General features: G+C 38.8%; 1 protein-coding gene across 4 annotated transcripts in view; it reads right to left on the reverse strand.

Moving 5' to 3' along the window:
- Window positions 1–13538, reverse strand: part of C13H1orf21 (chromosome 13 C1orf21 homolog) — a 227404-nt gene that overhangs the window by 36526 nt on the left and 177340 nt on the right. For all 4 annotated transcript variants that reach the window (XM_026001177.2, XM_072733178.1, XM_072733181.1 and 1 more), the window contains one exon: window positions 1199–1275. In XM_026001177.2, coding sequence (XP_025856962.1) covers window positions 1199–1275 — 77 coding nt within the window. The remainder of the gene's footprint in view (window positions 1–1198; window positions 1276–13538) is intronic.

A 13538-nucleotide genomic window follows, 5' to 3' on the forward strand; every position in this document is an offset into this window, starting at 1 on the left:
TCTTCCATTCGGTGAGAAAGAACCATTCTAAGTTAAATGCGTTTTCCTTTCCTCGCTTGTCTTTATTGCTTTATCACATACATATGTAACACTGCATACATATGTAACATATCACATACATATGTAACATTATGTTCTGCCTGTTTTCAAACTTTATATAAATGAAACTATATGCAGACAGGGACTACCACTTACTTCCCTTACTGCACAACCTTAACATTCATGACAGTCCTCCATCTTGATATGTGGAGCTATAGGTCATTCATTTTCACTGATATTGTTGCTTGCTTTGGCAGCACATACACATTTTCACTGATATGTAGGATTCCTATCATAAGAATATGCCACATTTTTTGTCATCCATTATAATTTGGAAGGACATTCAGGTTTTGCTTCAGAGCTTTAGGAGCTCACATAGATAGTGCTGCTAAGGACATGTCAACTATGTCCACTGGCACATCTGCACAAGGGTTTTTCTAGGGTACACACCTGAGTGGGGAGTTGCTGCTGGGCAAGGTATGTCCAGGTATGATTTCAGTAGAAAATACAAATTGTTTTCCAAAGTGATTGTACTGGTTCACATTTCCACTGGGCTGAACACATCCGGGCCAACCATTTGTACTGTCAGACTACTCTATTTTTGCCAATCTTGTGGTGCGAAACGGTATTTTTCCTACACATTAGCTATTCAAGTTTTTTCTTTAATGAAGTAGTTGTTCACATCTTTAGCCTCTTTTTCTATGAGCAATCTGTTCTGTACTTTTTGATTTTATAGAATTGCTTTATCCATTCTGGAAACCCAACTACTGTCAATTATATGCACTGTAAATATATTCCACCCCTTCCTTTGACTCTCCTACAGTAAATTTTGATAAATGGAAGTTCTTAATTTTAATGCAGTCATACCAATCATTTTTCTTAAGATCTGCATCTTTTGTGACTTGTTCAAAATTCTTTCCTACCCCATAGTCATAAAGATATTCCCCTTTATTTTCTTCTAACTGATTTGAAATGTCAGTTCTGTCATTTATTATGGATCTGTTTTGGGACTCTCTATTCTGTTCCATTAGACCAAACCACACTGTCTCAATTCACTGAAGCTTTACATTAAGTCTTGGTTATCTAGCAAAACTGAGCTCACTCTGAAAACATTATTAGCTTTAAAAACAACATAAGGAAAATCGGAACCAGAACTTACTTTGCTCTGGGCTGATGAACTAATCCTGGAATCTCTTTATTAGTTTTAAGTCTTACATTTGAACTGGCACTTTTTTCCTGAAAAACATAAACACAGATGTAAAAGACAAGGTGAGAATCAGCAATTAAACAATGGCATGGACTGTCATCACAGAAATGCTAGATTTGAGACCCTTCACAGCAGGTCACTTCATGAGGACAAAAATCCTTGCAAAGATGTAACGCTATAAGGTAAACTGCCAAGCATTTTAGCAGGGAACACTGTCATGGAAAGAGGAGGTTGCTTTATGACAGCTATAACTATTTTTAGAAAATTATGTGCAACTAGTATCTGATGTTTAGGTGTTTTTAGGGAAGAATAGAAAAGAATAAAAGAATAGAAGATTCTGGTGCCAACGAGCAGCAGTAGTGTAACCACAGACATTGTTTACATTCTCAGGTAACAGACTTCAGTGCATTTTGTTTATAAAAGACAACTACAACTGCAGTTATTGAGATGTGAAGTTTGCACGAGGCCCTAGCATTGACAGAGACAACATGATTAACAGTAACTAAGTTATTCCATCCAGAACAAATGCTGAGATGGAATTCAATTGAATTAGTAAAATTCAATACTAACTTATATTCAAGAAGCAGTTCTTTGGCTTTAGTCTGATATGATTTCTTTTCTTTTAAAAAATTTTTATTTATTTATTCATGAGAGATACACAGGGAGAGGCAGAGATATAGGCAGAGGGAGAAGCAGGCTCTCTCTCTGCGGAGAGCCTGATGTGGTACTTGATCCCAGGACCCCAGGATCAGGAGCTGAGCCAAAGGCAGACACTCAACCACTGAGCCACCCAGGTGCCCTGTCCGATCTGATTTCTTATTCCCAGTACACTAGCCACATGAGAAAGAAACCCTCTCAGAGCTTAAGATGCAAGTGTATTGGATGCTTAGGTAGTTCAATTGATTTAGTATCTGTCTTCGGCTCAGGTCATGATCTCAGGGTCCTGGGATGGAGCCTTGCACATGGCTTCCCGGTCAGGAGGGAACCTGCTTTTCCCTTTGCCCTTCCCTGCTGTGTTTTTTTTTCTCTCTCAAATAAATAAATACAATCTTTTTAAAAATTGCAAGTATATCAGTAGGTATATCATCTCAATAATAGTACTGCTCTCTATATATATTTTTTTAGTACTGCTCTATATTTATACAATATTATCTTTAAAAAATATTCAGGATGCTTTATAATTTGCTCTGAAAACACAGCACTGAAATGAAAGGAAAGACTATTCTAAACCTATTTATAACAGGTGACTATATACACTCAAGGAACCTGACGTGTAGTGATAATTAAAGACCCAGGCGAGGGCAAGGAATAAAGACTCCTGTGGGTCAACCCACTGTTCTTATCACATGCAGAGTGATGTGGGGTGGCATATAAAACAGATGGTCCCCAAATGAACTCTTTCGAGAGTTCCTATTGCTCTCAGGGCAGCAGAAGCCATTTAAATCAGTGAAACTCCAATGATGTACACACTGTGGTTATTTGCTATTTACCATCCAATGTGAGCTTCTCTGTATAACATCAGTACTCCAAAATACAGGGTAATTTTTGTTTGTGATTGTCTAGGAAAAGAAACAATTGGTACTATTCTTTTTGCAGTCTATCTTACCTTCTTTACCTGACACTAAACTTTAGAGTATTTTCGTAAACTTTTAAAAGGTATAAAATATATACTTTTCCTCCTGCTGATACAGCCAGGGAACAATAGATGAACTATCTTAGTTTTCATTTTCAGAAAGCAGCCCCAGGAAGGCAGGCCCAGTCCCTTCTTTACTACTGGGGCCTCGGAGCCTGGGTGGGGCCTGGCACTTTGGGAGTTATGCATCATATGCCAGTAACACAAATGAACAAGGTCAACAAATGATGAACTTCTTTTTAACAGTGAGAGATAAAAATAGCTCTAACGTGGTCTCTCTGAAGGACTGCAGAGATAAGTCCCAAGTTAGTCATTTTCTTTCCCCCTTAGCTGCTTGCTTGAATTAAGCACTGAAAATGGACATATGACAGAGCCTTACACTTTTTTTTCTATTCATATAATTTCCCAAACTCTGAGCCTAGATAGTACATTGTAATTGACTGATTGATTGATAGACTGTAATTTTAAACATTGCTAGGGCAGGAATGAGGCCTCTAATTCTAAGATTATAAATGATACACAATTGTATACTGTTTATAGTCAATTTATTAAACTGTACCCGTCATAGTTACATTGCATCACCACATTTTCCTTAAAAACACATTGTGTGGTTGCTAGGAAAAGAAGGAAACTCCACACAACAGAGGCTTAGTGGATGGGTGGGGTACTCCGCCGAACAAGCCATGCCTCTGCACAAATGCAGAGGCAAGCGCTTCCAGGAACTGAGGCAGAGGCTCAGGGTGGGATTTCAGCTTCAGATTTCCCAGTTACAAATAAGAAAAAAGAAAGTATATGTTATTACATAGTGATTTCTCTTTGATTATTTATGTATAATATATTGGTTTTTTATAAATTACTACTCCCAAGGGCACCTGGGTGGCTTAGTGGTTGAGCATCTGCCTTTGTTCAGGTCATGATCCCGGGGTCCTAGGATCGAGTCCTGCATTGGGCTCCCCACAGGGAGCCTGCTTTCTCCCTCTGCCTGTGTCTCTGCCTCTCTCTGTGTCTCTCAAGAATAAATAAATAAAATATTAAAAAAACAACAAATTACCACTGTCCAAGGCCATAATAACAACTCAATGATCACTTACTATATATATAAGTCAGGCACTATTCTAAGTGACTTCCATATATTAACTTATTTTAATACTCACAAATATTTACATATATTAACATATCTTTATGTTCATAATATCTCACTGAGATAGGTACCGTTTTTATTCCCATTTTATTTTATTATTTTTAAAAAAGATTTTATTTTATTTATTTATTCATAAAAGACAGAGAAAGGCAGAGACCTAGGCAGAGGGAGAGGCAGGCTCCCTGGAGGGAGCCCAATGTGTGACTCGAAACTCCAGTATCACGCCCTGAGCTGAAGGTAGACACTCAACCACTGAGCCACCCAGGTGTCTCTCTTCTGATTTTTAGATCTTAGCATTTGTTGCCACTTCCATTTGTTTGGCACTTATTTATGACTTATCATTATTAGTTCCTATCTCCATTTGTCTTATTTGCTGTGTCTGAATTTTAAGCTCCCTGAGGACAAGAATCTTTTCAATTACTTGGTATTTTAACCTAATACCCACCACATAGTAGATAACTATTAATCAGTTGATTGTAATAATTAATAGAACTAACCAGAAAATATTTTTCATTGTTGACTCTTATTGCAAATATTTATAAAAACTATTATACTTTACCTTAGTGCAGTTAACGTAAATATTTTATTATTGAGGATTTCTCAATAATTGATGATCTGGAAACATGATTTATATTTGATGTTTTTGTTTGTTATGCTAGATCCTTAGAATATACTTGCTCTTTTGTTTTTTATATGGACTGCAGAAGACCATCCAAGTTTTTTTTTCTTTTAAGATTTTATTTACTTATTCATGAGAGACACACAGGAGAGAGACAGAGGGAGAGACACAGGCAGAGGGAGAAGCAGGCTCCCATGCAAGGAACCTGATATGGGACTCGATCCTGGGACTCCAGGATCATTCCCTGAGTGGAAGGCAGACACTCAACCGCTGAGCCACTGAGGCATCCCTTTATTCCCATTTTATAGATGAGAAAGCTGAGGCACTGAGAGGTGATGCATTTACCTGAGATCATACGAATAATAAGTGATAGCGTTGGGATTCTGATCCAAGCAGAATGGCCCCAGAGTCCATGCTATTATAAGCCACTAGGCCAGCAGTTCTCAAACCCCTTTGCCCATACTCTTCAAATTTTTATACATTTTGTTGAACCATATGAAAAAAACCCCACATTTGTTAAAATTACCATCAATTTCATTAGGAAAATTTTGACAGAAGCTGTCAAGCTCATGGTGGTATAAAATTTTCCAAAACTCTACTTTTGGTTTAATGTTTGAATTTTGTGACTGGCAACACATACTGCCAATTGTTTTCTTTGAAGTGACAGGTTCTCTTCATTCATTCTTGAGACAATGTTTGCCAAATACCCAAGTCTTAATATCCATAATTTGTCTGTCAGGCATTTTTTTTTCTAAAGTAGAGATGGTGTCCCATAAAAACAACCACTAGTTCAGATTGCAACTCAATCAACTGCTGAGGTACTTTTCCTTGAGATAACCACTTTGCCTGGGTGTGCAGAAGAAATGCTTTACGTATGCCTATTTCCCATCTCATCACATAGACTATTAAAAAGCTATGCATCCAAGGCACAATATTTAATAAAATTAAAAGTTACTGCTTCATTCTTAAATGAAAATGGAGGCTATTCTTTTACTGTAAGTGCATAGTGGTGGTGAATAAGATGACTACTTATATGGTTTGGCTACTGCCTTGATTTGTGCTAAGGCACTAGGCAGGTCTACCCATCATGATTTTGCACCGTCAATACAAATAACAACATGGCAAAAAAGGCAAACTGCTTTTTAGTATTGTTAGGGAAATGAACTTGAGGACATCCTGAGACTGTTTTAAGGACTGCAGGCCATACTTTGACAAGTGTCTCTCTAGTTCTTTTGCAGAGAAAAGAACTATTGATTATTTAATTTGCTATATGCTTTATTAAAAAAAAAAACTAACCACCTTATTGAGGTAAAATTTACATTTCATAAAATTCCATTATAAATGTATGATTAAGTGACTTTCGCAAATTTATAGAACTGTACAATTATCACCACAATCCAGTTTTAGAACAGTTTTATCATCCTAAAGTTTTCTCAAACCCATTTGCAGTTCTTTTCTGCTCTGCTCTGTAGCCCCCAGTAACCACAATTCTTTCGGTCTCGACAAATTTGTCTTTTATGGATTCATATAAATGGAATCTTTTAATATATAGCCTTTGGTGTCTGGCATTTTTCACTTAGCATAACGTTTCCGAGATTCATTTATATTGTAGCTTTTTTCAGTATCTCACTTATTTTAATTGCTAAGTAATATTCCAATGTATGGATATTCCATATTTTGTTTATACATTTACCACTTGATGGACATTTGGGTTGTTTCAAGTTTGAGGGATACTATGAATAATGCTGCTATGAACATTCACATATAAGTCTTTGTGTGAATATATATTGTCATTTCTCTTCGGCAGGTTCCTAAAAGTGGAATTGCTAGATTATATGGTAAGTGTATATTTAATTATTTAGGATATTACCAAGCTGTTTTCCAAAAGTGGCTGCACTATTTTACATTCTCACTTGGGGTGCATGATGGTTCTAGTTATTGCCATTCAAGTGGTGTCTCATTGTGGGCTTTATTTATTCTTAAAAACACGACTTATTTGGATATGTTCTTTGCATCTTGGAATACCCAGCACATTGCTACGTGGGAGCATTTATATGCTTATCAGCTAGCTACATTTGCATAAAGAAGTCAGTTTTATATTTGCTTATAAATATCCCTTCTCTTCTGGGTTTGTTTGTTGGGGAAGTGGAGGTTTAAAGAGATCTGCTTTTAAAAAAGGAGGCAAAGAAACAAACAAAACCAGGAAGGGCTGGCACCATGAAGCTGCTGGGAGCTCAGATGATGCAGACCCAAAAGAGAGCCAAAAGCCATGTCTGGGGTACTCCAGAAATATGAAGAGAGAATCTGGGAGATGATGGAAGTAGTAACTAAGATATCATTTTCTTTGGCAGAAAAACCTATTTTATTGGTATTTGACACTTACAAACTAAGTACCTAAAATAAACTGAAACCAAGTTGGACTAATTAAGATGAAGCCATTGAACAGGCTCCCAGCAAATAGTTTGTAGAGCAGCGTTTTTTTATGATCCATCCATTCCGGTATCAGAATCCTCTGTGATGCTTGATAAAATACAGATCCCCAGGCCCTATTCAAGATTTCCTGAGTGTGAGTCTCTGGGATTGAGGCCCAGGAATCTGCACTTTATTTCATTTTAAGTAGGCTCCATACCCAGTGTGGAGCCCAATGCAGGGCTTGAACTCATAACCCTGAGATCCAGACCTGAGCTGAGACCAGGAGTCAGATGCTTCATTGGCTGAGCCACCCGGGCACCCCAAGAAATCTGCATATTAAATAAGAGTCCTAGGTGACTCTTAAACTTAAAAAAGTTTAAGAAGTTCTATTTCAGAGAAAAAGTACCTGGGGTTTGCAGAGCTGCCCTAGAGGTCAACAGAGAGGCCCACCAGAGCAGCAACCCTTGGAACCTGTTGTATACTTAGGGGCTCTATCAGTGGAAAAAAAGCATCCATTTCTCAAAAATATTTGGAAACTAATGCCAGGTAGTGACAGGTTTATTTAAACAGCAAATCTCCCATCCAAGTACTAACCAGGACCGACCCTGCTTAACTTCTGAGATCAGACGAGATCGGGCGCGTTAAACAGCAAATCAAACAACTTTTTCCTTTGCTTGGAATAATTCTCTTTTGTGATGAAGAGAACACACTTGTCAGTGTCCAGAGTAAACTTACATTCTCTTAGCTCCTCTGAGGTTGGAGACAGTCAAACCAACTGTATTTATGCTGCTGCTGCCCAATCCCTGGGTGGCATCTCCCAAAGGGAAAGTCAGAACTCTCAGAGAAACTACAGCTTTTTAAAAAAGTTCCCCTGAACTTCCCCTTCCTTAATTCTTCTTTTTTTTTTTTTTTTTGAAGATTTTATTTTTATGTAATCTCTACACCCAGTGTGGGGCTCTGACACACAGCCCGGAGATCAAGAGCTGCATGCTCCACCAACTGAGCCAGCCAGGTGCCCCAGCCTTCCTTAATTCTGAAGGGCGTCACACAGTGCATTCAGGAAGATGACAGGGAGCATCCTCCTTGTTGGCAAGGAGTGGAAGTCCTTTTCTCCCATCACTTCTTTGCTTGTGTCATCCCACTGAGTCCGAGCAGATCTAGGGAGCTGTAGCCCTGGGAGGCTCCCTGAACTGGTTCTGGGTTGGAAATGTGGAGAGGAATCTTCATTTCTTTTTCTGAGCCCAACAATAGGAAGTTTGTTTGTTACAATTTTTATTTGTTTATTCACGAGAGATACAGAGAGAGAGAGGCAGAGACATAGATAGGCAGAGGGAGAAACAGGCTCCATGCAGGGAACTCCATGCAGGACTCGATCTCAGGACCCTGGGATCAAGACCTGAGCCAAAGGGAGATGCCCAACCACTGAGCCACCCAGGTGCCCTAGAAGTTTGGTCTTATAAAGAAATCCCAGGGGCCAGATGGAGGCCGGAAGCTGGAGACCTAGAGAAAAGTAGTGAGGGCTGCCGAACTAGTCTCTGGGACTGCCAGTGAAGGAGCTATGCAGAGACACAAAAGCACTAACTATGAATTCACAAAGGGACCCCCTTACACACAGACTGTGTATGTGTGTGTGTACATTTGAACCACTGCATTTCAGGAAGTACATGAAAACTAGAAAAGGTAAATAATTTAATTAGAATAGGAGACTGAGGGGAGGGTACACACATTTTTAAAACAGGAAGGCATCAGCTATAAAATACCTGAGTAATCATTCTAGCTTTGAAGGAATAACCTATAGGATGTACTCTCTAAGAAAACAACCTCATTTGGTGTTTTACATGGGATTTCTCTTATGGCATTAACATGGGAATAGGATTCAGCTTCCTTCAAATATAAAGGAATTTTAGCTTTTGTCTTCTGAATGATGGTGACTAGCTGAGCTACATTCACTCTACCACAATTTTTGGGTATTAACAAATAGCAAGGTCCAAGCTACCAGATACAACTGTTGACTTAGATCGACCTGTATTTTCATAATTTCATGAACTCAACACTTCCATTTATAATTACCTGTCCAAGGAGGTTATTAGAATTATTAGTATCTTGTTAGAATTTAGTAGTGATGAAGTTGGCATGGAAAGTATCAGCTTTATGGAAATTCTTTTTCTATAAATTAAAATATAGCCATGTACTTCATTTTATATCAAGCAAATGTTAAAGTGGGGCAAATCAGTTTTAAAGACCTAATACATTTTGTGCAGCTGTTTCTTGAGGTAGACTGTAAACAGTTGAAATAATCCTTAAAAAGTAAACAGAGTTGTAAGAAATTGCTTGGAAAAGATTTAGTTGTGTACCAACAAATCTAAAACAAAATCATTCAGTTACTATGCCAGTATGTCAGTAATTAAAAGTACCAAGTTACATAGAATGTTGTCAAATTACACTGAGAATTTGAAGTTGAGATGTATCTCTGAGTTTTTCAAAGTATTACATACCTATCCAGAAAATGAACTAATTTGGAAGAACTTTATTCAGTTTTTGCCCAAGACACTTTGTCACTTTGAATAGGAGAGATTATACTAGAGTAAAAAACAACCTCCAATATTGGTGGTTCAATAAAATACAAGCTTATGTCTTGCACATGCTGTATGTCCAGTATAGGCTAGCAGCAAGGCTCTGCTCATTCTAATGCCTCAAGGACTCAGGCTAATGGCAGCCCTATGTTGGTATGTGCTGTCATAATCATATAATCATAGCAGAGGAGGGAAGACTATAGCAGAGCAAAAACTGAGTGCTCATGTTTACTTGGCCAAAACAAATCAGAGAACTACATGTAGATTCGAGACAGTGGAGAAAGAGGGGCACCTGGGTGGCTCAGTGGTTGAACATCTGCCTTTGGCTCAGGGTGTGATTCCAGGGTCCTGGGATTGAGTCCCACACTGGGCTCCCCACAGGGAGCCTGCTTCTCCCTCTGCCTGTGTGCCTCTCATGAATAAATAAATAAAATCTTGAGAGAGAGAGAGAGAGAGAGAGAGAGAGAACACAGAGAAAGAATAAACCTACTACATGCTTGGAAAGACAGAACTAGAATATTTATGAATAGCCTGAATGATTACCGTAATACTCATTTTTTTAAAAAAGTGTTTTTTTGATCACAGAACTACCTAACGTTAATTACAGAAATCTTCTTTTCTGAATAATCTGAAGTATAACTGTGTCAAGTATCTTATTTGTGCTAAATTATGTGTAATTTACAGAAATATGGAAGAAACTTAATTACCGAAAGTTTATATTGGGCTAAAACTTGAGTTTAGACTTCAAAACAAATCTGAAACTACTTGGTTAGCTGACTGTAGTGGATGAGCCTTAGTAAGTCATGCTAAACGCCACCTGGATATAGTAAGAGGGCATGGAGGCAAAATCTGTGGTTTATACGCTGGAGAATCACACCTACATCCATCCACACTGACGCCCATACCCACACACTTCTTGAATTTTCCATTTCTCACATCTTCCAACCATCAAATAAAATGAAACACACAGAAATGCCAATCACATTCATTGTCATCCATAATAACAAGATCAAAGATTTTCGGAATTCAGCTCTCAACGGACTGTGGTCCCTAAAGACTGCATTTAAGAGCCGTCTAGCACAAAACAAACACGCTTTATAACAGCTTTTTCTGGCTAAAAAGATAGCCAGGAAAATCAAAGGATGTTTGATCAAAGTTAATAAAATATCACAGTGAAATGTATCACCCATCATGTCTTAAATATTTTAACAAATAAAAGTCACCATTTATGCAGAGTTGCTAAGGTTTTCCTGTGAAGAACAAAAATCTTGACAGGTTTTCCTCACTGAGTTAAGGAAACTGCAAATGTCAAAGCTAAAAACAAAAAGTTAAATGATCCAGTTTTTCTTATGGGCACGACTGTTTTTCTCACACTCATTGTACTGTAGAAGCCAGCTAAAAACTCCAACTCTGGCCTTCCTGAACTCTCTGGACATACCCACAATTCTTTTTAATTCCGAACTTGTCAGTGCCCAGAAAATCTGCTGCATTGGTTTCCTATTGCTGCTGTGGCACGTGAACGTGGGGGCTTAAAACCACACACATTTATTATCTTACGCTTCTGGAGGTCAGAAGCCTGAAAATAGGCTGCAGGGCTGCCTTCCATCTGGAGGCTCTAGGAGAGAATCTATTTCCTTGCTGGTCTCGGCTTCCACATGGCACCTGCACTCGCTGGTTCAGGGTTCCTCTCTCCACCTTGGAAGTAGCTGTAGCATCTTCTCTCCTCGCTGACCTCTGCTCTGGCCTTACATCTTCTTTTTCTAACTCTGATTCTCCTACCTCCATCCTGAAAGGATCCTTGTGATTATATGGGTCCTACTCAATTCAAGAAAATCTCTCCAGGTCAAGATCCTTGATTTAATCACATCTGTAAAGTCTCTTTTCCCATTTAAGGTACCTTATTTGCAGTTTCCATGGATTAGGATGTGGACATCTTTGGGGGCAGGTTTTATTTGGCCTATCGTAGTGTTCCCCCTGGAGTCATACTAACGATTCAGACTTCTCCCACAAACAAAACAGGTTGATCCCAAGGTATCCCAAAGTCTCAACCCATTACAGCATCAACACAAGTCTCAAGTATTAGCCAAATCTCAACAGCTCAAAAGTCCCTAAATCTCATTATTTAAATAACCTAAATTAGTTACGAATGAGGCTCTGGGTTTAAACCACTCTCGGGCAGAATTCCTCTCCGTGAACCTGTGGAACTAGAAATTAAGTTACCTGCTCACAAAATAAAATAGTGGTGCAGGTATAAGATGACAGTATAGGTATTCCCATTCCAACAGGGAGAATGGAAGAAAGAAAGGAGTCACTTGTTCCAAGGAATTTCAAAATCCAACTGGGCAAACTCAAGTTTGCTCAAGGTCTGGTAATAATCCTCTGTGGATTAAGACTCTGCTCCTAGACCTGCAGCTCTATCCTTTTTTTTTTGAAGGGTAGTAACATGTTTGCAGCTGAGCTCTTTTATCAGCTTGTTTCCTGCCTGCAGGATTTTGGGAGCGTGACACCCTTCTTTCATCTCACCCTCTCTGTGTCCCTTCTGGTTCAAACTGGCAGTGTTTCAACAGAAACATCCTCAAGAACTCCATGGGCCTCCTGTGTATGTCACAGGGATTCACTTCATTACAAAGAAGGCTCTTCCACAGAGATTTCCTAGATAATACCATCTCTATTTCTGGCTTCTGCTGAGATGGTTGAGGGAATACATGCCTAATTTATTCAGAGTCATCTGTGGGACTGAATACTCTGACCTCTTAATTTTTTCCAGGGATTAGCTGAACAGCCACACCCCTGGCCTTCTTTCCAGAGCATGTGTTCCTGATAGTGAATCTCCTAGTTTTAGTATCTTTTGCAATCCGGACAGGCTAAGAATTTCCCAAATCAACAAGTCCTGGCTCCTTTTTGATGAACAATTCTTCCTTCAATTTATTTCTTTGCTTTCACATTTTACTATAAGCAGCAAGAAGAAACTAGGTGGTGACTTCAACACTCTGCTTTGAAATATTCTCAGCTAAACAGTAAAGTTCATTGTTCACACGTTCTGCTTTCCACATCCTTGTAGAACATGATTTGTTAAGTGTTTGGCGGCCATATTATGAATGTTGCCTTTCTTCCAGTTTCTAACTGGAAACTTGCCAGTGGTAACTTTCATGTCCATATTTCTACCAACAGTGTGTTTGTGATGACTTATATTCTCTAAGATGATATAGGTTTTCTTCACCATGCTCTTCACATTTTTTCTGAGCCCTCACCAGCAGAGTCTTTAATATCCATATTTCTACTAACTGTTCAAGGCAATCTAGGCTTTTTCTACCATGCTCCCAGGCTCTGTCCACTTCCCAGTTCCAAAGCCACTCCACATTTATAGGTGTTTATTACAACATTATTATATTTCAAGGTACCAAGTCTATATTGGCTTTCTACTGCTGCCTAACAAATTACCACATACTTAGGTATCTTTAAAACACAAATTTGGAAGTCAGAAGTCTAAAACTAGTTTGTAGGGCGGTCTTCCTTCTAGAGGCTCTAGGAGAGAATCTGTTTCCTTGACTTTTCTAGCGTCTAGCGACTGACTGATTATCTTTGCTCAGGCTCCTCTTCCCATTTTCAAAGTCAGAGCTTAGCATCTCTCTTCTTTGACCTCTGCTTCCAACTTTATATCTTCTTTTACTAACTCTGATCCTCTTGCATTCCTCTTAGAAGGATCCTTGTGATTTTACTGGGCTCACCTGGATAATCCAGGATAATCTCTCTATGTCAAGACCCTTAATGTAAACACATCTGCAAAGTCCCTTCTCCCATGTAAGGTAACATATTGACAGGTTCCAGAACTCGGCACATCACGTCTGCAAAACTCAATCCTATCAGGAAAAACAAGGTCCATGGATCACAATGAAAAGTTATGCAGGGACAGA

This window comes from Vulpes vulpes, chromosome 13 (genome assembly GCF_048418805.1).
Source record: "Vulpes vulpes isolate BD-2025 chromosome 13, VulVul3, whole genome shotgun sequence".
Lineage (NCBI taxonomy): Eukaryota > Metazoa > Chordata > Mammalia > Carnivora > Canidae > Vulpes > Vulpes vulpes.